The 21322-nt window shown below is 39.1% G+C and overlaps 1 protein-coding gene across 1 annotated transcript in view; it reads right to left on the reverse strand.

Moving 5' to 3' along the window:
* PREP (prolyl endopeptidase) overlaps positions 1 to 21322 on the reverse strand; it is a 115077-nt gene that overhangs the window by 68315 nt on the left and 25440 nt on the right. The window contains exon 7 of the mRNA XM_068937916.1: positions 17599 to 17704. Coding sequence (XP_068794017.1) covers positions 17599 to 17704 — 106 coding nt within the window. The remainder of the gene's footprint in view (positions 1 to 17598; positions 17705 to 21322) is intronic.

The following is a 21322-nucleotide window of genomic DNA, read 5'->3' on the forward strand; positions in this document are numbered from 1 at the left end:
TGGTTGAGGAGGATCGGGTTAGAGATCTTTTGTCCAAACTTGACATCCACAAATCCATGGGCCCCGATGGGATGCACCCACGAGTGCTGAGGGAGCTGGCGGATGTTATCGCTAGGCCTCTCTCCATCATCTTTGAAAGGTCCTGGAGATCAGGAGAGGTGCCTGAGGACTGGAAGAAAGCCAATGTCACGCCAGTCTTCAAAAAGGGCAAGAAGGAGGAGCCAGGAAACTACAGGCCTGTCAGCCTCACCTCCATCCCAGGAAAGGTGATGGAACAGCTCATCCTGGAGGTCATCACTAAGCATCTGGAGGACAAGAAGGTGATCAGGAGTAGTCAGCATGGATTCACCAAAGGGAAATCATGCTTGACCAATCTGATAGCCTTCTATGACAGAATGACTGGCTGGGTAGATGAGGGCAGAGCAGTGGATGTTGTCTTTCTGGACCTCAGCAAGGCTTTTGACACTGTCTCCCATCACATCCTCCTAGGTAAGCTCAGGAAGTGTGGGCTAGATGAGTGGACGGTGAGGTGGCTTGAGAACTGGCTGGATGGCCGAGCTCAGAGGGTTGTGGTGAATGGCGCAGAGTCAAGTTGGAGGCCTGTGGCTAGTGGTGTCCCCCAGGGGTCAGTCCTGGGCCCAGTCTTGTTCAATATATTCATCAATGACCTGGAGGAAGGGACAGAGTGCACCCTCAGCAAGTTTGCTGATGATACTAAACTGGGGGGAGTGGCTGACACACCAGAAGACTGTGCTGCCCTTCAGAGGGACCTGGACAGGCTGGAGAGGTGGGCGGAGAGGAACCTCATGAAGTTCAACAAAGGCAAGTGCAAGGTCCTGCACCTAGGCAGGAATAATCCCATGCACCAGTACAGGCTGGGGACTGACCTGTTGGAAAGTAGCTCTGCCGAGAAGGACCTGGGAGTGCTGGTGGACAACAAGTTAAACATGAGCCAGCAGTGTGCCCTTGTGGCCAAGAAGGCCAATGGGATCCTAGGGTGCATTAGGCAGAGTGTTGCCAGCAGGTCGAGGGAGGTGATCCTGCCCCTCTATTCAGCCCTGGTGAGGCCTCACCTGGAGTACTGTGTCCAGTTCTGGGCTCCCCAGTACAAGAGAGACATGGCACTCCTGGAGAGAGTCCAGCGGAGGGCTACCAAGATGATTAGAGGGCTGGAGCATCTCTCCTATGAAGAAAGACTGCAAGAGCTGGGCCTGTTCAGCCTGGAGAAGAGAAGATTGAGAGGGGATCTCATCCACGTGTACAAGTATCTGAAGGGGGAGTGTCAAGAGGATGAGGCCAGCCTCTTCTCACTGGTGCCCAGCAACAGGACAAGAGGCAATGGGCAGAAACTGAACCACAGGAAGTTCCATCTGAACCTGAGAAAAAACTTCTTCACTGTGAGGGTGACAGAGCATTGGAACAGGTTGCCCAGAGGGGTGGTGGAGTCTCCTTCGCTGGAGATATTCAAAACCCGTCTGGATGTGATCCTGGGCAATATGCTCTAGGTGACCCTGTTTGAGCAGGGAGGTTGGACGAGATGATCTCCAGAGGTCCCTTCCAACCTAAACGATTCTGTGATTCTGTGATTCTGTGATTATTCTCTCACTTACAATTTAAAAGGGAGCACACGCAAAGGAAAGCCACAACTCATGCCACACAAGTTTAAGTGTTAACTCAAGATTACGAATGCAATAAAGCGGCAAATATTGGGCAAATACTGTCGATGTTTCATAAAAAGATAACTTGTTAGAAAGTTAAGCCGGAGGATCCTTCTACGTCAAAGTGATTTATTTTGGACTGGCTGCCATTCTTAATGTTGCGTTAAAACACAGAGCAGAGCTGAGAGGTGCCAGCAGATGATTTCCAGAAGTAACATGCTTTCCTAGAATATTCAAAATGTCACTGTTTAGATTTTGATTTGATTAAAATATTTATGCAATTCTCACCGCCCAAAAATGTCTCAAGACAATCTTTATAGCAACAGACTCCTCAGGTAGAAGAGACTGCAGCTCTTTCACAGCTTCTATCAGAGTACTGCTATGATTTGCCACACTGTTTTTCAGGCAGTCATTGCCACAAGCTAAAAGGCTCAGCTGAAGGTAAAGGATAGCATAAGAACAGAATTTCATCCCTAGAGACAATGTCTGCAGTCAGAGAAGAGACAGTATGTGTTCTCCATGCTACGCACAGATCGTAAGGAACAGGTCAGGGAAAAAGAAACACGCTTCTGATCTTCCTCTGCTGTCGTCAACCAGCTTATTTCATGCAAAATGTTTACTTAAGAAATTATAAAATGAGTTCTTCACACTATAATTAATGTTGTGGTGTAAATAAAGCTCTATCTAATAAGGACCTACCAAGTCTAGTAGCTAGCTAACATCCACCGGTTAAAAGGGGAACAAGAAGTCCTTGGTTGAATGTATGAATATACTTTGGTAGATCCAAGTCTATACAGATAGCTTTATCGACTACATTATCTAATTAACTTCTTTGCTCTCTTCAATTTGTTTATTTTTAGTCTCAGGCAAGATGTGTGTACAGGCAGCACTAGTTTCAGAATTTTCCTAAGAAAATGTTTTACTTGCACAATGCAAAAAAACCTGAACAAAATAAACACAATCACAGATAAAAGTTTTGAGGAGTACAGAGGACTGGGAGGGAAAGATAAGCTTGGATCTTCATCACAGCATGCAGCCTGCAATTCCTAGTGTCTCAAAGAAAATCATCCAAATATTTTAAGCAGCTGTCATTTCCAGTCAATAAGCTGAACTTTGAATAGTCATTCATTACTTTAATTCCTCCACCTCCATCAGTTTCTGTTTGCTTGCATAAACAGAAAGATGCAAGCTGTACTGGTTCAGAGCAAAGATTCATCTAGCTCCCACAACGGCCATGGGTAAATACTCAGGGAAGACTAACAAAGCAGCAAGAACAAACACCACTCCCCTTGATGCACTTCTAGACTACGTTTTCAGGTTGAAAATTTCCAGAACCAGATACAGTTTTCTGCATATTTACTAACTCATAACGGATTTTGTTTCCATGAATGTGTGCACCCTCCCTCTGAATCCATATAAACTTTGAGCATCCTCCCTATCTTCTGGTAAGGGGTCCTACAGGTCTACTACCTACTGAATGGAGCAGCAGCTCCTTCTGTTTGTTTTGACCTCGACTCTGCTGACTTCATTTGATACTCCCTCGTTCTTGCAACAGAAGAAAGAACAAATAGTCAACAACCCCATGAACCTTCTGTACGCCAACCATGATTTCACAGAATACCATATCGTCCTCCCTCGGTCATCTCTCTTCATTCCACACCAAAGGGCAACTTGCTTAATCACTCCTCATACAGACACTGCTCCTTACTATTAATCATCCTTGATGCCCTTTTGAGAATTTTTTCTAACTTTGTTGCATCCTTTTGAGAAAGGGGGTACTATATACTATTCAAGATGTTAACAAAATAGGGATTTATATGTTGTCTTCTGTTCTGTTCTCTATTCCCTTCCTAATCATTCCTAAAATTTGATATGCGTTTTTAGCCACTACTGAAATCAAGCTGATGTTTTCATGGATCTATCTATTACCGCTCCAAGATCTTGTTCCAGAGAGGTAATGGTCAGCTCAGAATCATTTGTTTTATAAATGAAGTCAGGACTGTTTGTCCCCTGTACATCACTTCACATTTATCTACACTGACTTCTCCCTGTTGATTTACTGCCCACCGGTAAGCTGTACAGTCCTTCTGAAGTACTTTACAGATATTCTTCCATGCTTTACCTGAAATAACCAGGTATCACTTCCAGTCTCTGTCACCTCACTGCTCACCTGCTCTCCAGGTCATCAACGTTTATGAATATGGTGAACAGTACAGATCTCTTGTTGTCCTACCCTACTGATCTTGGATACCTTCGTTGTCCAACCCTGCTGATTTTCTGCTACTATAAGAGCTGATCACTACTGCCCTCTTTTGTATCCTGTCTTTAGATTGCTTATTTATCCATGCCCAGATCTTGCCCTGACTCTGAGCTAGTTGATGTCCTTAAAAGCCTTTGGAGAGGGACTTTGTTGCAAGCCTTTTAGAAATCTAACAAGCCTGTACAAACTGAATCACTCACATTCAAAAGCCTACCGACCCTTTCAAAGAACTCTAATAGGTCTGTGAGACAAGATCTTCCTTTATAAAACCCAGGCTGACTCCCACCTACATCATGTTTATGTAGGTGTTTACTAATCCTATTCTTATACTTTCTTCCAGTTTATGTCATCCAGATGTCAGACTTAACAAGCTGGTAGTTTCCTTCAATCTCTCCTGCAGCCCTTTAAATTATTTTTTTCTGTTATTTTGCTACCTTTCATTTCTCAGGTACCAAGCCAGTTTTAAGCAGGAGGCTACACAGTACTTCAATAATTCGGCTGTTTTGCCCTTGTATTCCTCTAGAATTCACGGGCAATTTCCTGTAAATTTATCTATTCCCATAGATTTACTACTGTTTCGTCAGTTTTTTCTATAACCTCTTCTGCAGTCTATCAGTGTACTCAACTGTAGCCACTTCAGTTTTAGACAAATCTAAATTTAGGCTTTAGATGAGTCCTCCCTCTTAAGCCCCATTTTCACCCCTACCTCTCACACACACAGTGATTATCCAAAAAGCAAGTAAGCATGTGTGGTTTAATTTTTAATGGTAAGCAATTAGTGGATTACCTGTGAATACTCTACAGGTTAGCTTGTGCAAAGTTGAGTAAAGTCTGCACGGTATCTTCCAGGAACATCACTCTTCCGTTATAGAAACATTAGTCCTAGTAAGGCATCACGGATAATCTACCTGAGACTCAAAAACTTGGTATTCTACAGAAGAAGAAAAGGTTCAAAAGGGTTTATTGGTCAGTAGTTTGGAAACAAACGTGGCCCGCAATGATTTCCCTATTACAAGACCCTCTGCGGCTTAAAGATTATTTATTTATTTTTGTTAAATAAAGGATATTAACATGAATCTGTGTTCACTGTCTCTGAAAACTATTTAAGACTAGCAAGAAGATAGGACAAGTCTAACGACAGCACTTTCAATCTGTAAACCTGAGGTAAGGAAACGGACTGCCCAATTATTAGGATCTTTGTACAATGTGGCCCTTCGACTCCACAGCGCTGTATTTTGAAATGCGTTTAATACAGGAGAGAGAGCGCAGCCTGGGGAGATGGCATTAATACAAACAAGCCATACCTACAAAAAATAGACTGATCCCATTTAAAAGCGATTATGCTGATAACAAATGAAAAATCAGCTCCTTGAAGGCACAAACGATAACCAGAAAGAAAATTTATCTCACCTAGCAGGAACACTTGTAGAAAGCTGGTGATTTTTAAATGTGGATTGAACCACTGAAAAGGTGTTCTAACTTATAAACAAGAACTTGACATAGAAGCTAGTGAGATGTTCAAAATGTCACACTGCATGGTCACACTGGCCATTGTGAACCTCTACAAATCATAAAATACTTATTATAGGAAAGATTTGTCTCACTGCACTGCTTTATTTCTTCTAGCTTTTCCAAAACCCAGGCCACAAAGAAAGGACCTAAAATTCGGAAAGCTAAGTCTACTTCAGCTTCTCCCCAGCACCATGCCACTTCAACTGCTACCACCCAGGACAAAACCCTGGTCAAGCAGGGTGGGAGTTATCCAACCCAATTTTAAGTTCTTAAAATAGGTAAATTTTTACAGTCAGCAGAAAGAAAGAGACGAATATTTTGTCATGTAGGATAAAATGAATTGCTCTCTCAAAGCGCTGCTTTCCATCTCTCCAATGAAGACATACATAGTCCAGACAACTAGCTTAGACTAGATCTTTAACTTTTGAATGGCTACCCCTAGCGTGGGAGTCATCTCGTTTAAATGATTTTCCACCAGTTACAGGGCAGGAGAGTGGTGATGCCAGCATTGCTACAGTGACATAGCGCTTAGAGGACTGCTACAAATGGGTTGATCAGGAGCAAACAGAGAAGGAGACGAGAATACATCCAGCCTGCCTTATCTGCAAAACTACAGGTTACAGGGTACTCTCTAGTCTCTCTTGAAATTGTTCCACTGCATGTTCAATAAGTGATTAAATGAATGTTAATGAGAGCAGAGAGAGAACTGCAATGGCACACAACTGTAAAATCCTGCATTTCACTTACTGCTCCATGGAACATCTAAAGAAGGAACAGTCCTAAAAGGCAGTCTGAATGCAGCCACCTATTCTGCAGGGTAAGAGAGCTGAATAGCGTGGGCACAGGTTGTTAAAAGTCAATTGGCCTTGGTACCAGAGAACAGTCACCAGTACGTTAAATTTACTAGTACAGCAGCAGTCAGAGTGTCTCTTTTGGCTGAAGTAGCATCTGATTTCACGTAAGCAAAAAGCTTCAAAAGAGAAGCAATGCAGCCTGATGTTTACACTATTCATCTGATAGGTGAAAGTTACCACATCAAATCCTTGAAGGTTGCAAAAGAGCCGACAGCAAGACTCTCACTGTCTAGGTGAATGTTTTTCTTACTCAGCTGATGAGGAAAAAACCAAAGGGAACGGGAAAAACACTTACCTCCTTGCGTGTTCTGTGATATCTCAGAGATGTAATTTAACTAGTGAATACAAACACATGCGAGTACCTACATGTGAGTGTCATTTCTACCTTGTCCCTCTCACCTCAGCACTGCCTACTTCCTAATTTCAGTAGCTCAGTATGCAGGTTATCGTGTGTCCTATTCTGTGGTCCCTGTCTCTCATTGCATTTTATAAAGTGGAAATACAGCTCAGCGCTGTGCATTCCATGGGGTAGCAAAAAACCTGAAAGATAAAGATCGAAATATTTCAGTGCTGTAATGTCCAGGTCATGTTATAGATCTATTCAGTATGGGACAAAAATACAGAAATATATTTTAGGTTCCTTATTTGTAATCTTTCTTCACTAACAAGACGACTGAAGGCAACCTCGCGAATGGAAGCACCAGATTCTGTGGAAAATTAGAACTTAATTTAAACAACAAAGATAGCTAAAGTTAGGTGAGGTAAAACCTAAGTCAGGCACCTTGAGACAACTTTCCCTGTTACTCACAGTTAAATCTGAAGCACTTTAATTTAGCATCAACGCCTGCCAGACCCTAAGTCACAAAATCAGATCAGCAAGGCAAAGAAAATCTTAAAAGGGACACAAAATAAATAAAAATCACTGCCTGGGATGAGAGATCAAGGAACAGCTAAGGTATTAGGCTGCTGCTTTGGAAATTAAGGAAATAAATACTAATTCCTAGTATTTATAGACTGTTAGCAGAAAGGGGTGAACTTTGTATTTAACTCTGTTCTAGTTCTTGCAGATTCTCCTGTGACAATCTGGATCTTTTCCTTTCAGCTTTTAACATGGAAAAGCTGCAGATTTATTTATTTACTTGTATCGTCTAGATATTCAATGAAGAATCAGGCTGGGCACATAATTGATCACAAATAGGAAAAAAAAAAGTTCACAATCTAAGGAAGTAATAAAGGTTCTACAGCTTTGTTTTTTCAATTGCATATGCTCATCCAATTGGATATGCTCAAGAAAGGAAATCTTTTTTTGCTATAAAAAACACTCCATGTAAATAAAAGTAAAAATGGAAGACTATACATTTTCTCCATCTGCTGTGGGAAAGAGATATCTGAACTCCTGTAAGCTTGCTATGGGCTATGTTGTGTTCTGCAGCAATTCCCACAGTAGCTGACTCATTCCTGAATTCAGTCATCTTCTGAGTTCTCTCAGGTAGATTTTTGATAAGTGTTCTTCATTTCTACACATGAAACATACTGCTTCATTTTGCTTTCCTGTTTCTTTTTTCTTTTCCCAAGATGATTTTTTTCCCCCCCTCACTTCTCTACTCTATCCTGAAAACGGAAGCAAAATAATTCAACTATATACTGCATTTATTTAAGGGATGATCTTTTTTGACTTTCACAATGAAAAACAACTTCACTCCGAGCAAACAAGTCTCTTGGCAGATAGTTCTCTGTGGAAAAAAAAAAAATATATCAAGCCTCTAACATCTACTAAGTTAGAAACACAAATCCCACAAATGAAATAGCTGAGCTAACCCACCTCCATTCTAACACCCCTCAAAACTGTATATATACTCTGCTACAATAAGAAACTGCAATATAACTTTCTAGACTTTTGACAATGCAATGTAAGTAACTTCAAAGCCATGAAAAGCTGGTAAATACCAGACTTGAAATATTCCGTAAGATTGTAATCCCTTTCTATGTGCCCATCTGTGCACTGAGAAGCACAATACCACTGAGGTACAGCTAACAAAAAACGAAAGAAACAAAACCCCAAAGATGAGTGTAAAAATGAAAAGCTATCATAATGTCTATAAACCAGAGAGAATACCTGAAGTTGTATACATTCATATGAAATCTGGCATCCATCAACCTCCAAGCATATCCAGCATAATGCTCTTTTATTGCACAGAATTTGCCTACTTTCTTCATGAAGTCTTAAAATGAGAGAAAGTTAAAAGTAATTTTAACAACGCAGATCCCTTTCACTTAATATAAGGGCCTCAGGCTAGAAGGCAAAACATTGTTCGTCAATAAGACAAGGGATAGTAACATGTAATGTGCCTACAGGATGACTGGGATTACAAATAAACATGGTCTCAGTGTATCACCCTCATCCTTTTCCAGTGAAGAGGAGCCCTACCTTTTGTCTTGCCCCATCTAGACAAGGGAAGTCAGATCCGCCTACTCATTTTGCAGCCTTTCTGCTACTGCCAAGGTGCTGCTGCTGACGGACATGCTCAGTACACTGACCATGTGAGGCTTCTTCAGCGGTAGCACAGCTTTAGTCCTTAAGTATATATCGACATGCACTTATTATTGTGACCTGCTGCTCAAAGCAGTATTTAAATTCTGATAAATCTCGAAGGAATTTCACCGAATAAAAGACACTGCTATAACAGAATTCTGCTCCTGTCACATTAAAGGATAGATCCAAACAAGCGTCCTTGAGGATACGGATGTCAGAGTTGCACTAACGTTGCCAAGCACGTAGCACAGGAAAATCCAGTTGTGCCCATTCAACTTTGAGGTGCACACCATGTATTAGATCTTTTCTTTCAGCTACCAATTCTGTTGGTATATATTTTTTTCTCATTACAAAACCACACTGTCTCTGGCATATTTGACAGAAATTTAATTCAGTTTCCTTTAACAATCCAGTAACTATTTCAGTCACTATCACCTTAACATGGTGTTTTAAAAAAACACAATGGCCATTTTCTCAGCTTTCAGTCGTGAATTCAAATTACTTACGTGTCTTTTCACAGCAAGCTTCTCCATGATGCAAAGGCATTTTGAAGGAAGCAATCAATGCCTCTCCTGTTTCTAATCTGATGGCTATTTCCTCTCTTCTTTAAAGTCACTAAATTAGAGTTTAGCTGTCAAAGCACTTTGTCCTTAAAATATAGAAGAGGCATCTAAATCAGATATTTTATCTGCTAGATCCTGGGCTACTAGTAATATCCTAACATTTTCTTTCATTTCTCAGTTCCCCTCATTCCCTCTTTGCCAGTCAGTACAATTTCTGAAAAAACTAATACTCATCTATCTAAACAGTCCTGCAACTAATTCTCTGTTTTGAGACCTACTTCCTGAATAGATACACTTTATCCAGATCATTTTCTCCTTCATCTCACCCTTGTTCTTTCTTCACATTCCACAGGAGAAATGTTTCTGGTCTAATTTTCAAGAGTGGTCTTTAGATTTGGTCCAGATTGGTCTTTAGATTTGGTCTTTAGATTTTCGTCCCCTCCCTTTATTCTTAGGGGCACATGAGCCAACAGCCTCATTGCCATGGGAGACCTTTGCAATCTGTACAGAGGCCTAGGCTGGTCCTGAGGGCTACTCATATTTAACACGAACTCAGAGATCCTGAGGAGTCTTTACTTCACACAGCTTCCTTCTGCTTCATAACTACAGCAGGAGCATAAGACCGTAGTAGGGACCTCAGCTAACGGCCTAAACAGCTGAATCCAGCCCATCATCTCCTCTAATATATCCAGGGTCTAGAAGTGATTCTCACATTACTTTGATTTGATCGTTGCCTCTAACACAGAACTCAACAGTGACCGAATTCCTGCAGTGAAGCATAACGTAAGAAAGTACATTAACCACTCATCCACACTTCAGATCTCACTGCAGTCAACAACACAACTTGCTGCAGGATGAGGCTTAACGAACGCAAGAAATCAGAAGAGACTTACAATTTAGCCCAGTAATATACCCACACAACACCTCATTTATCGTCCAGTTCAAGAAAATAGGCATACAAATCTAAACCCAAACACAACTACCCTATTTCAGCAGGTCCTTGAAATCACAGATCACCACAGTAGCAAGCACTCCTTTACCATCAGATTCCACTGCATTTTCCCAGCGATAACTTTCAGATCTTATAGCAACTCAGAGAACACACTTGTCTAGTACGCTATGAATGGAAGCATACTTATGAACATCACCGCTGGGAACAGTGAGACAACAGGCTGTTTAACGAACTCTCTGGAAATCTAGTTGTGGTTATTACTATCCCTTCTCCAGTTCTGAATTCGTAACACACGGTTCAGTTCTGCCATTGCGCCGTCTCACAAATCCCCAGTAACGACAAAGCCTCGGCCAAGCCAGTAACATTCAAGTAAACAAATGCACAAAGTATAAGGTAAAAGTGCCATTCTTACCTATTTTTGAAGTGAGAACTAATATTAAAATATTGAGTTATGCTCTCAAGGAATGTATGGTAGTATATGTAGGAACTGAATCTATACTAGAAGCCCATCAAGTTCAACATAATACTTCATCCACGTGGTTAGTCCTCCTCCTTAAAAGGACAGAAGCTGTTGCAATTTTCCAAAATCTTACCTTCTTTCTTATTATTTGTCATTATTTTGTGTCAGTGAAAGATTTTTTAAAATAAAAGTCATGTTCCTGTACCAGCCTTTAAATTTATGTTTTTGAATAAGATATTTTTGAACTCTTCTGTCCAGATCTTTCTGCATTATTGTCTGTTACCTTAGCTTCCCTAATGATAAAGCAAAATAGATTACCTAAGAAACTCGAAAGTAATCCATTAGACCAAATGGAGTATTCACAAGGTAATGCCATAGATATTTCAATGTATTTAATTGGTGAAAAACGGGAAAAAATCATATCCTAATATAAAAGATTACAAAGCATAATCAGAATTCTCAGTGCAATGAGAAGACACATTTCAATCTCGCGCCACCTATTTATTTATAGTTTACTTAGAAGTTTAAGAAAAAAATAGTTCTCTGAGCACTGGAACTAATGGAGCCTGGTCTACAGATTTGTATAAAGTTGTTGGTTGACATTTTAGCTCCATTTCCATTAAGATTCAACACAAGCAAGACCTCAACTGATCATTCAGTGACCAACATAGATTAGAGCTGTTATGAATACCACAACTGAAGGACAAACTCCCATTGACTTTCATGACTCAGATAATCCCCAGGGCAGAGAACCCTTTACTCGCAGTATCTTAAGACTATTAAGGCAAAATTCCTACTGAAACTTTCCCCACCTCTGGAGCATCCATAACGTTGCTCTTCCGAGGGAATCTTTCAGTTATAACAAGACCAAGTTTATGCCACAGCCTCTCACTTAACAGATTCTCACCTCTCCCCTGCCACCCAACCTCCTAGGCATTCTGTGAGGGTTACACCACAGGGACTCCTCCCTCCCCCACCACATTTGATTGAAACTGGGAGCCAGTGGTTCAAAAAGCATTAGAAAGGCAACTGACAGAAGATGTGGTGTTAAACACCTCTAATTTCCATAGAAAACAGTCTGAAAGTAAGTTCAGGAACAGAAGACATGCATACATATGGATACATTAGGGAAAGCACGGTAATATTCCAGCAGTTATTCTAGCTTATCTCATCCTGTGCTATTGTTGTATCCTGCAAATTAGTCCTAGGACAAAGATCAACACACACTAATGGACACCATCTTGTAAGACTACCTCTCTCCTTCCTCTCTGTTATTCTTGTTTTTTGACCTCCTTAAAGCAACATAAATTTAATTCAGGCCAATTGCAACTGCATTGCTTCTTTCTTCACTTCTGTCCATCATCAGTGTCATCATCTCCTCAGTTCTTGAATAGTTCAGCTGAAAACATGTCACCTAATTACCATGGGTTAGCACGGGTCTATACTGAATGCCTGGTAACTAAAATCACTGGCTGTGGAAGAAAGTGTGGAAGAAAGTGACACAAAATAGGTTGCTGTGTCAAATCAACCTGGCTATACATACATGAGTAAGAGAGCTGGGATGCAGGCCCGAAGCACTAGTCTGTGACTGCCCACACTGTTTAACTGTTAGCTCACTCCCCATCACATTTTTGGTCTGTGCCAATTAGCAGACAATGTGTGGTCACACTTTGGGGACAGTGTCTGCCAAAGTCATTCCCAATAGGCAGCCTGGATGTAGTCATGATGTCTCCAAGGAACGAGAGCTTTGGCACATGGAGATAAGCAGGGAAGATCTGAAGGGCTAGGGATTTCTGGCAGGAGGGTGGTACTGAGAAGAACACAACCATGAACCATGGCCACATTGCTTCTTCCCCTTCTTTGGTTTCAAACTCTGTGTGAGGGCTCTGTTTTGGCAACAGCAAAAGGTAGCAGAAAGTGTGCTGACTGGGACATTCATAGAGGGATGCCAAAATACCTCAGACTTGCTTTCTCCCTTTCAGGAGATACAACATAAAAGATACAGGTTATACACTGAAACAAGATGGGAGCTGCCTTTTATCTGCCGTCAGCTCATTTCTCAACATGTGAGCATTGTAATAATTAATTATGCAACTTGTTTGTAAAACTTTATCTAGAATCTACTTATTAATTGCATTCAGAAATGTTATTAGGATAACGAGAGCCCAGCTGCTCTGGAAATTGGATTCTTGTCAGTCTGAAAATCACTACTGATTAAGGGGCAAACTATGAAAATGTACCACATAATTCTTTGAAGAGATATTTTCTTCAATTCCCTCACTGCTCCCTAAACATCTGGTGTTTTTCTACTTGGATTTTTCACTTCCTATAAAACAAGAATAAAAACACTTTGGGATCGGACAAGTTTTTAGGTCTATTTTAGTTACTGATATTCTGGAAAGGGACGCACTTTCCCACCTACCAGGCCCAAGACATTCTTTCTGCTTTTTCAGAGGCTGAAAGGGTTAATAATAGCATTTACTTTTAGTTTTTAAAGCTCATTTCCTTTGCTTCTGAATCATCAAAAATATATACTGGAAAAAATAAGTAATTACACTAAATTTAAAAAAAAATCAAATTCTCTCAAGTTATTTTTCTTGAATTACGAAACATGGCAACTTATCTCCCAATAGAAAGATAAGTTCCCCTATCTAAGCAATAAACTACTGGTCTATTCCCCCAATGAATCACATTTCATATATATCCCTGCAGCTTTCTGACACACTAAAACCTGTCATTTTAGCATTCAGTACTGAGGGTGTAACCGTGAACATTATGACTTTCTCACAGCCACTCGTTCGCAAGCAGGCCAAATAAGCAGCATTTACCATGGCTGCCACTGTCTCAAAGAAACAGTAACACAACTACAATTAACTCCATAAGGCCCTCAGTACATTAGAGGGAAAAGCAAATCGCTCTTCAGCGCTCACCTTTTGTCTATGAGAACACCTTCTTTTTCAAGAAAACCATCACACAACTCAGAAGTCTGGTAACCTCTTGCCACAGGAAAGGAATTCATTGTTAGCAATCAAAATCAAGAAAGGCACCCCCTTAGTTAACATGACATCTTGAAATAGGTTTTGTGTGTAATAAATCATAAATCAGAATCAGTTCTTTGTATGTCTGTGCAAATCTAAGCCACAGAAAATTCTTTAATCCACAGCTTGACAGGCAGCGTTTCAAATAACGCAGTGGAATGTTTACCCTCGGATAGAAAGTAATTATTTAAAAAGAGAAGAAATTCATGTTTATATAATTATATATATATCATGTTTATATAATTGAAATTGAATTTATATAATCTATAAACAAGATATGCTACAGAGAAGTATTAAAAACAATCTGCTGAAGCATGTCATTCTATAGTAAGGATTTTGCCACAGGCTTCAGAACAATTAGGATCTCATCCATTACCTTTTTCTTAGAAGTTGTTTTCAATTCCTTACAAAGATTTAAGTGATGACTGCCATACAAAACATTGTCACCTGTTACCTTTCAAAAAGGCTTCATTGCCTTTTAGGTTCAATATTCTCTGAATAAGGCTAAAAAAGTCTGAGACTTGAAAAATCTAAACCATAAGCAGAAGAAAATTTGCTAAGAACCAGTGCATTCTTAGACCACCCTGGACTGAAAGAGCAACCAGGGAAGAGAAAATGTGTCTGGAAAATCTAGATTATTTCTCTGTATTGGACACCATCTAGGCCACTGGAAAAACATTAACTATCCTACTTTCCTTTAATTTTTTAAAAAGTAAAAGGAACTATTCTGAGATACTGGAATGGATTTATGAACAAGGAAATCATTGTAAAACATGTACAAAGGCTCAGATTAAACATTCAGTAGTTAGGAAGAAGGAAAAAAATATGCAGTATCTTAGTTATCAACAATTGTATGAAGTATTCTCATTCTAAATAAATACTGTTCCAAAAGACGGAAGGATAATCCCACATATTTAGAAAAGTAAATTTTTAAAATAAGAGTCTTGATTTTTCTTCACACTTGATAACAAGTGGCATTGTTTGCTACTTACATTGTTCCTTGTACCAAACACTGCATTCCATAGATATCATAGGAAGAGGCAGTATTCTTGTAAAATACGGTTTTGTTATGACAGGTGCTTCTGTTACGAGACACTTAGAGAATTACTTATAATCCTAACCCACTTGAACCTACCTTGAGATATTATTGAGCGGTCTGTACAAATTGGCAATTAAATGCAGATCTTAATTCAAGAAACAGACATTAAACTCTGTTTCAGTCATAATCTAGACCTGCTGAGTTGGTTGTCTAAAACGGTTTACATAATGTAATTTGGCATTTCTTTCTCCTAACTTCAAAGGTAAGCTCTTCTACACTTGCTGTCCCAGACTTGAATTGCAATTGCCTCTCTTGTGGTCGAGACTGATAGAGCCAAGAATGAAGCTTGTGCATATTATTGCTTGCTCAATTTTACGGCTCTGGACCATCAAAAGCTGAGGCACCAGTGGTTCAAGATGTTTACACTGGAATGGAGGACCATCTCTAGTAAACATCCCAGATGTTTATTTACTGTTAGGTCTGTGCTTACTAACCTGCAGATTGAAAGACATGGGTAAAGGAAAGTCTTCACACTGAAAATGCATTTGACAACTTTGTGAGATAGATATGGAGAGTTCATAACTTTATAAAATAGAGAATGTGTGCAAACAAACATTACACTAACATGTGCTTTTCTATAAACAAAAGGAAGAGTTCGGAGGGCAAAGAAAACTCCCACCCAGCCTAACAGCAAATAAATGGGAAGGAAATTCAAAGATTCTGGTTCAGAAAAGAAGACTTTAAACCAGTATCCCAAAGTTGGAAAATGCCACTACTAATTTATGTAAAGTACTGCAATATTAATCCATAAAAAGAAACAACATCTCCAAGTTAATATTATTATAATGGAAGTCGCCAGCAACAAAGAACTCTAATGTGGTACTTCCCAGGGTTTTGCAAAGTCTCAGGTAAGGATTTTTAAAGTTATCTAATTATTTACTAGAACGATGTAGGAACATAAGGAAGTCAATGTAAAGAAAAATACAAGTTCAAATTCAGGCCATCTGCTTAGAAAAGCCCAGAGAAGCTTAAACTGTAGGTTTACCTTAGACCAGCCAGTACAAAATAGAAGCTTCATTATCTCATCTATGGTCTTTCAAGGCTCCATGCTAGTATTCTCGTCAAGGCTGTCCAGCGTATCTAAAAATGGGAGGTGAACATGGGAGGAGAGAGCTATACTTTTCATGCATTCTATCTCTAGCTGGAAAACGTCATCTTGAATGACAATATAATTTATTATTTAGGAAAACGCTTCACTGCAGTCTCATCACTGCACTAAACAGTTTTATCTACACCGCTTTATATTTTTAGTAAAGTTGCATGGAAAGCATCCTAATAATTTTTACTAGGCCTGCCATATTCTACATTCAAGAGGACATAAACAGGTACTCAGTTGTCCAAGATAGGTCTAAAGTAATTAGGAAACAATATTTGTAAAAGAGGAAAGCGATATGCCTCCCAATAAAATGAATAAACTCCCTGGAAAGAAGTTTAAAAGCAGTAACTAAACCATTTACTTGGAAACTATCATCACTACCATTTAACTCATCGTATTTCAAACTAGTGTACTAAGATTGGCTGACCAACTAATTAAGGCAAGTCCACACGGCCACGTGGTACAGTAACAGCACTGACAGGGAGAAACAAAATATACATCCCATATTCCAGAGTTGCTATCAGTTCTGATCACCCTCATAAGCTTTAAATATTCTGTTTATGGGCAAAAAAACCCAAGTTTCTTGAGATCCAATATTTAATGAGGAGCTACTACGGTATTTATTCTGTTCCCAAACTTTCAAAAAAAGAACAAAAAAACCCAAAAACACCCACACAGAAGCAACAATATGAATCCAGGAGAACAGAGTTGCTGTGTTCTGCAGAGCGCATAATGAGGAAGAAACTGCCAATATTCTAGAAATTTGAAAACATTGATCAATAAAACAACTAACTCTCCCAGCCATCAACGTGGAAGAAACTTCCATAATCCAATACTCTACAAATGTAAAAACACTGACCAATGAAACAACTAACTCTACCAGCCATCAACAATAACCACAAGCAGCAAAACACCGTGCTTTCTGCCGACCTTACTGAGGCCAGAATACCAAATACAAAAAAGTCAAAAGCTAATCCAACTACAATGCAATGAAGCAAGTAAACATGTGTTTCAAACATGAGTAGATAACTCTACTTTAAGAAAAATGATGCTACAGAGTAAAGTTTTATTATTTAAGGATTTTTGTTGGTTGTTCTCTATATAATACCAGGAAATAAAAGTTATATACAAATCAGGGACCTTTTTAAAAAGGGAGACCATTACTTCAAAGAAGAGACATTGCGTTTTTCTGAAATGTGAAAAAAAAAAAAATTAACATGGAGAGTACCAAATGGTCTAGAAAACAAAATGAAACATATATTGGTGAAGGATGCTTACGTTATCTCATTTTTTCCTTGCGATTTTTAAAGCACACTGAAGAACTAAGAATGGATTTTTCCATCCCCTGATATATAACAAAGGAATCCAAAAGTTAGGAGCGTGCATTTTCACATACTCTCTGCTTTGAACAAAAGAGGTTAAGCAATATACAGATATTACATATAGTATATATTTTATAAATATAGTTCATGCATCTATATTGTATACATACATATATATATGTGTACAAAAATAATTCAAATCTTATGTTGTCTTAAAATGAGATAAAGTTACAAAGCAAGAAAACATGTACCTGATATACCCTGAGACTCTGTTTGTAGGTCACAGTACCACAGCCTGTTCACTGGATCACACCCTTCTCGGATGGACAGCAAGACATATCGACCATCATCCGATACCTGTATAAAAATACAGAAAATTAAGATAACCCGTTCTTTGAAAAAAATTCCAAGTTGAAAAGTTAGTCCCTGTACCCCTGTAAAAAATTAATTGATGCTACAGTTAGTTGAATAAACCGATGCATATGGAATAGCAGAACTCACCAAAAATAGCGACCACTTACATCACTAAATAACGTAAGTATAGTCTGCTGGCATTTCCAGAGATCAAAAATCAAACAGCTCTATGTTTCTCCCTCCTTTAACTGACAAAGGTAAAAAGTTTACAATTACTAAGACAAAAAACATCCCAACTAAGGCGGCGGCGCCTAAATGAGTCAGTGTCAAAAAAAATTCGTAGGATTTTAGAAGCAAATAAACAACATTTCTGTTAAAAGGTTTTTTTGCTCGTTTGTTTTAAAATATCATACTGAAATGAAACCTAAAGAGTCAAAGACAACATCCAGGTGGTTACTCAGATAGGACCAAGATTTGAGAGGAGAGAGGAATTCTTTGCTATACTTCTCATTAATATTTAGCTGGAAGGCTACAAAACCAAAAGGGCACTTGGCATTACAGTTAAACCAGCACTAAAAGTCATGCAGCACAATCATAAATATTTCTTAAACTTAAAATAAACTTTTCTATCCAGTCAGAGCTACAGAATGAAATGTGAAGTACTGAAATACAGTGATTCCTACGTCCTGCTGAAAGGAACGGGGGAAGAACGCGCCAGATTTGCGATACCACAGACGGCCTCGGCTTGTCCTGCAACTCCATAGCACTTCTCAGACAGTCCTCTGCTGTGGTGCAGCTAACTAGCAAATGAAACCGTCAGTGCTTCTGCCTTTCACATAAACATGTGCGTTTACAACTAGTTTAGAGCGCTGACTTGACATTTTCGTAACGCAGAACAGACTCGCTATAAATAGTCAGACTAAAACCTGCTGGCAGGAAAAAAAAATATTTAAAAGTATCTCTCATCTCTCCACAATCAATGTGTTCATATGAAGAACTTTATGTAAATTCATTACGTCAAATGTAAAGCACTGCTTAATCTTGTCATCAACTGAATTGCCAGACTACTACTGAACTACAGTAATCAAAGAGAACACTCTTAAACCAATTAAAAGCTTTATGTAGCTCAAATTAAATTTAATGACGTTCCAAAAAAAGATGAGGTAGCCATATTTGCCGATGTAGGTATCCAGTTTCTTTCTAATCGTTGACTATGATGTCAATGTTCAAACTGAATGCTAAATTTTATGAGGGTTTTTTTTTTTGTTTTAAACTTAGCTTATCTTTTTAAAGACTCAAGGGTGCTACCTGGGTTTTCTGTCCAAAAACTTCTGAATTTCTTGTGAGGATAAAGCAAAACTTTTGAACTTGAGCTTCCAAACTCCTTTATCAAGATATCAATTCCATGCAAAAAATAAATTTAGCCCCCCACAGAATCTGATCGAAATAAATGGGGCCCAGCAGTGGCATGGGAAGGATCAGCCACACAGATCTCATTGAAAAAAATCAGTAATTTGGGATATAAATATTGATTACATGTTTTAAGAGATGCACTAGAACTGCACATGCCCTTTCAGCAGAGGAAAAATCATGCTGCCAAAACTGCTAAAGCTATGTGGGAGATGCATCTATCTTGCTGTAATCTCTGTATTTTTAGTGCACAACCTGCCAGCTGAATAAAACTACAAAAAGTGTTGGTCACTGACTTCTTAAAACAGGCCTTCAGTGCCTCTCACAGAAAAGACAGCTTCATTCAGCTCAACCTTCCAAGATACCTGATTGCCCTTAGATCCCTAACACTGTCCCTGCTTACAGAGCTAATTGTCAGCTCCTGTGTCAGTGTATCACCCGAGAATTGTTCACATCACTAGACTAGCACAGTTCAAGGATTTTATCATTCACCTTCAAAATACGAGTGATCAGGAATCAAACGGTGGATGGTTCTAAGGATGTAACTAGGATTCACCATGGTTAGAAAAGGCCAACCAAAATTTAGATGCTCTTAATGGCAGGATGGTGAAACCCATCAAAATGGCATTTCGCACATGCCACACATGCTTGACTTGCATAGGTGCTTTGCCAATCTATTTTTCAAAAGGAAAAGCAGGACGCTAACCTCTATCTCTGGGCTCACAGATTCAGTTATTCCCAGTACCACATAGACCAGAAGGATTTACCAGATGCTAGAGCTCAGCATTAGATTTTCGATGTCTCATTCCCAAGAATTTCCACGGGCATCTGCTATGAGCCCATCTCTTATAGAGCTGGGAAAAGGCTGGCAGCTTAGTCTCTCAGAGTGTCACTCACTGAACGACAGCCACTTCTTTCACAGCAAACTTTCTCTCAAGTTTGCAAGTGATGGAACTGGTTTACTAGGCATTTTCTTTCACAAAACAGTACAAAATGCCTTAGAAGCCATCTGAGCTGGTGATTTGCTTCATTCCCCCTCATTTGCTTACCATGCCACATTAAATGAAGCTCATAGTGTTTTCATTTTTGCCATTTTTTATAGGATCATACACAGAAAAATCTAAAGGTTGCTGTTAAAATGAACATGAGCTACATCTGTATCAGATTTCCAGATTAAGTTTTTTCTGCCTCTGTATGAATATGTACACATATGGTAAAATTATTTCCAAAATGCTCTCTGCTGTGCACATATAATCACCAGGGAATCCTTCTTTCTACTCAGGCTTCTCAAACACACCCCATTTCCTGGCAAAGCCTTTGAAAGTGCAAGTCTATGAAGGGAAGGTAGGAAGTAACAAGAAGTCAGCAATTTAAAGTTTCCCTCTCCTGGCACAGCTCTTCTGAGCATATTCCAAAATTACCACAGTGAGATGTTTTATTAAGAACGGATGCAGGAGGCTATTTTCTGTCCACACTTTCCTATGACAGTCTCTAACAGAAATTTAAACCTATAGTCATTAAATAGGAATCCTAATCCAGAAGCTTTCCATTTCACATTGAAACACATCCTCAAAAAAGAAAAGAAAAAAAAAAATCAATCTTACTCAGGGATTTTAATTACTTGTTAGATTTACTTTGGTTAATATTCATAACATCAGTTGTGCAAAACACTCATAGTATTAGCTATGCAAAATAAATTTCAGAAGGGAACTTAGAAGACAGTGCCAAATCTCAGTATATGAAAGTTAACTAAAAAAATTAAATAAATGAGTGTTTCCAAGTTGTCTTCTTACAAAGCACTTTATCAGCAACTAATTACACCACTAAAAAAGAGTCCACCTATCTGAAAGTTTACACAGTCACTCAGAAAAAAACACCTAAGATTCCTAGGGAACCAAGAACAACTTTAAGGAAATAGCTGAGATAATTTTAACAGGGCAGGTTGCAAAACTGAGACATCTCACCTACTCCTTCCAAGATGGATTATACCCAGAAACAGAAATCAAAATTAGACAATCATTTTTGAGAGAAGCTTCTTCAGTTTTGTTAGGTTTCAGTTTTAATTAAACTAGTTTCTGCTATATGCTGCTTAAACGACTGTTAATACTTCCAAAAGCACTAAGTTTCCTTCTCTTAGTAGATACACAGCAGCTTGCCCGATATGTTCTTTTCTTCTCCTCATCAACTCATAAAACATATTACCAGTGAGTG

Source organism: Struthio camelus, chromosome 3 (assembly GCF_040807025.1).
Source record: "Struthio camelus isolate bStrCam1 chromosome 3, bStrCam1.hap1, whole genome shotgun sequence".
Taxonomy (NCBI): domain Eukaryota; kingdom Metazoa; phylum Chordata; class Aves; order Struthioniformes; family Struthionidae; genus Struthio; species Struthio camelus.